Source organism: Etheostoma spectabile, unplaced genomic scaffold (assembly GCF_008692095.1).
Source record: "Etheostoma spectabile isolate EspeVRDwgs_2016 unplaced genomic scaffold, UIUC_Espe_1.0 scaffold458, whole genome shotgun sequence".
Lineage (NCBI taxonomy): Eukaryota > Metazoa > Chordata > Actinopteri > Perciformes > Percidae > Etheostoma > Etheostoma spectabile.
This window is the reverse complement of record NW_022605613.1, coordinates 222260-222973: the sequence shown is the minus strand read 5'-3', so window position 1 is coordinate 222973 and position 714 is coordinate 222260. Positions and strand designations below refer to the sequence as shown.

Here is a 714-nt window from a genome sequence, read left to right as displayed (position 1 = left end):
TGATGTCAGAGATGATGATGTCAGAGATGATGATGTCAGAGATGATGATGTTAGAGATTCACCTTCTCCACCAGCTGCTGATTCCTCTGATACAGCAACTGCTTCTCCTCCACCCACTTCACATCCTAGGGACAGACAGGGAGACAGACGGAGACACACAGGTGGAGAGACAGGGAGACAGACAGGGAGACACACAGGGAGACAGAAAGGGAGACAGACAGGTGGAGAGACAGGGAGACACACAGGGAGACAGAAAGGTGGAGAGACAGGGAGACAGACAGGGAGACACACAGGGAGACAGACAGGTGGAGAGACAGGGAGACACACAGGGAGACACACAGACAGACACACAGAAAGACAGGCAGACAGAGAGAAAGAGACAGGCAGACATATATATTTATATACAGTATATACAGGCTCTCTCTAGGTCGCTCCAGTGAGTGTGTGTTTCTGTGTGTGTGTGTGTCTGGTGTGTGTGTATGAGTGTGTGTGTGTGTGTGTGTGTGAATGTGTGTTACCAGTCCTTGTTGTTTCAGTGCTGACTCCAGATCTGTAACTCTGGTTTGATAACGACTGATTTCAGTCAGCAGCTGCTCTCTGGTCTGAAACAGAGAAAGTAGAACCATCAACCTGATAGTGCCTTGCTCATCTCCACCAGACTCCATGTAAATAATCATCACTTTTAGCGTGTATAGAGCAGCATATCTCCACCAG

The 714-nt window shown here is 48.5% G+C and overlaps 1 protein-coding gene across 1 annotated transcript in view; it reads right to left on the bottom strand.

Annotated features, from left to right (window-relative positions):
• Nucleotides 1-714, bottom strand: part of jakmip3 (Janus kinase and microtubule interacting protein 3) — a gene marked incomplete in the record, with an annotated part of 60184 nt that overhangs the window by 13616 nt on the left and 45854 nt on the right. The window contains 2 exon segments of the mRNA XM_032511754.1: nucleotides 63-125; nucleotides 519-602. Coding sequence (XP_032367645.1) covers nucleotides 63-125; nucleotides 519-602 — 147 coding nt within the window.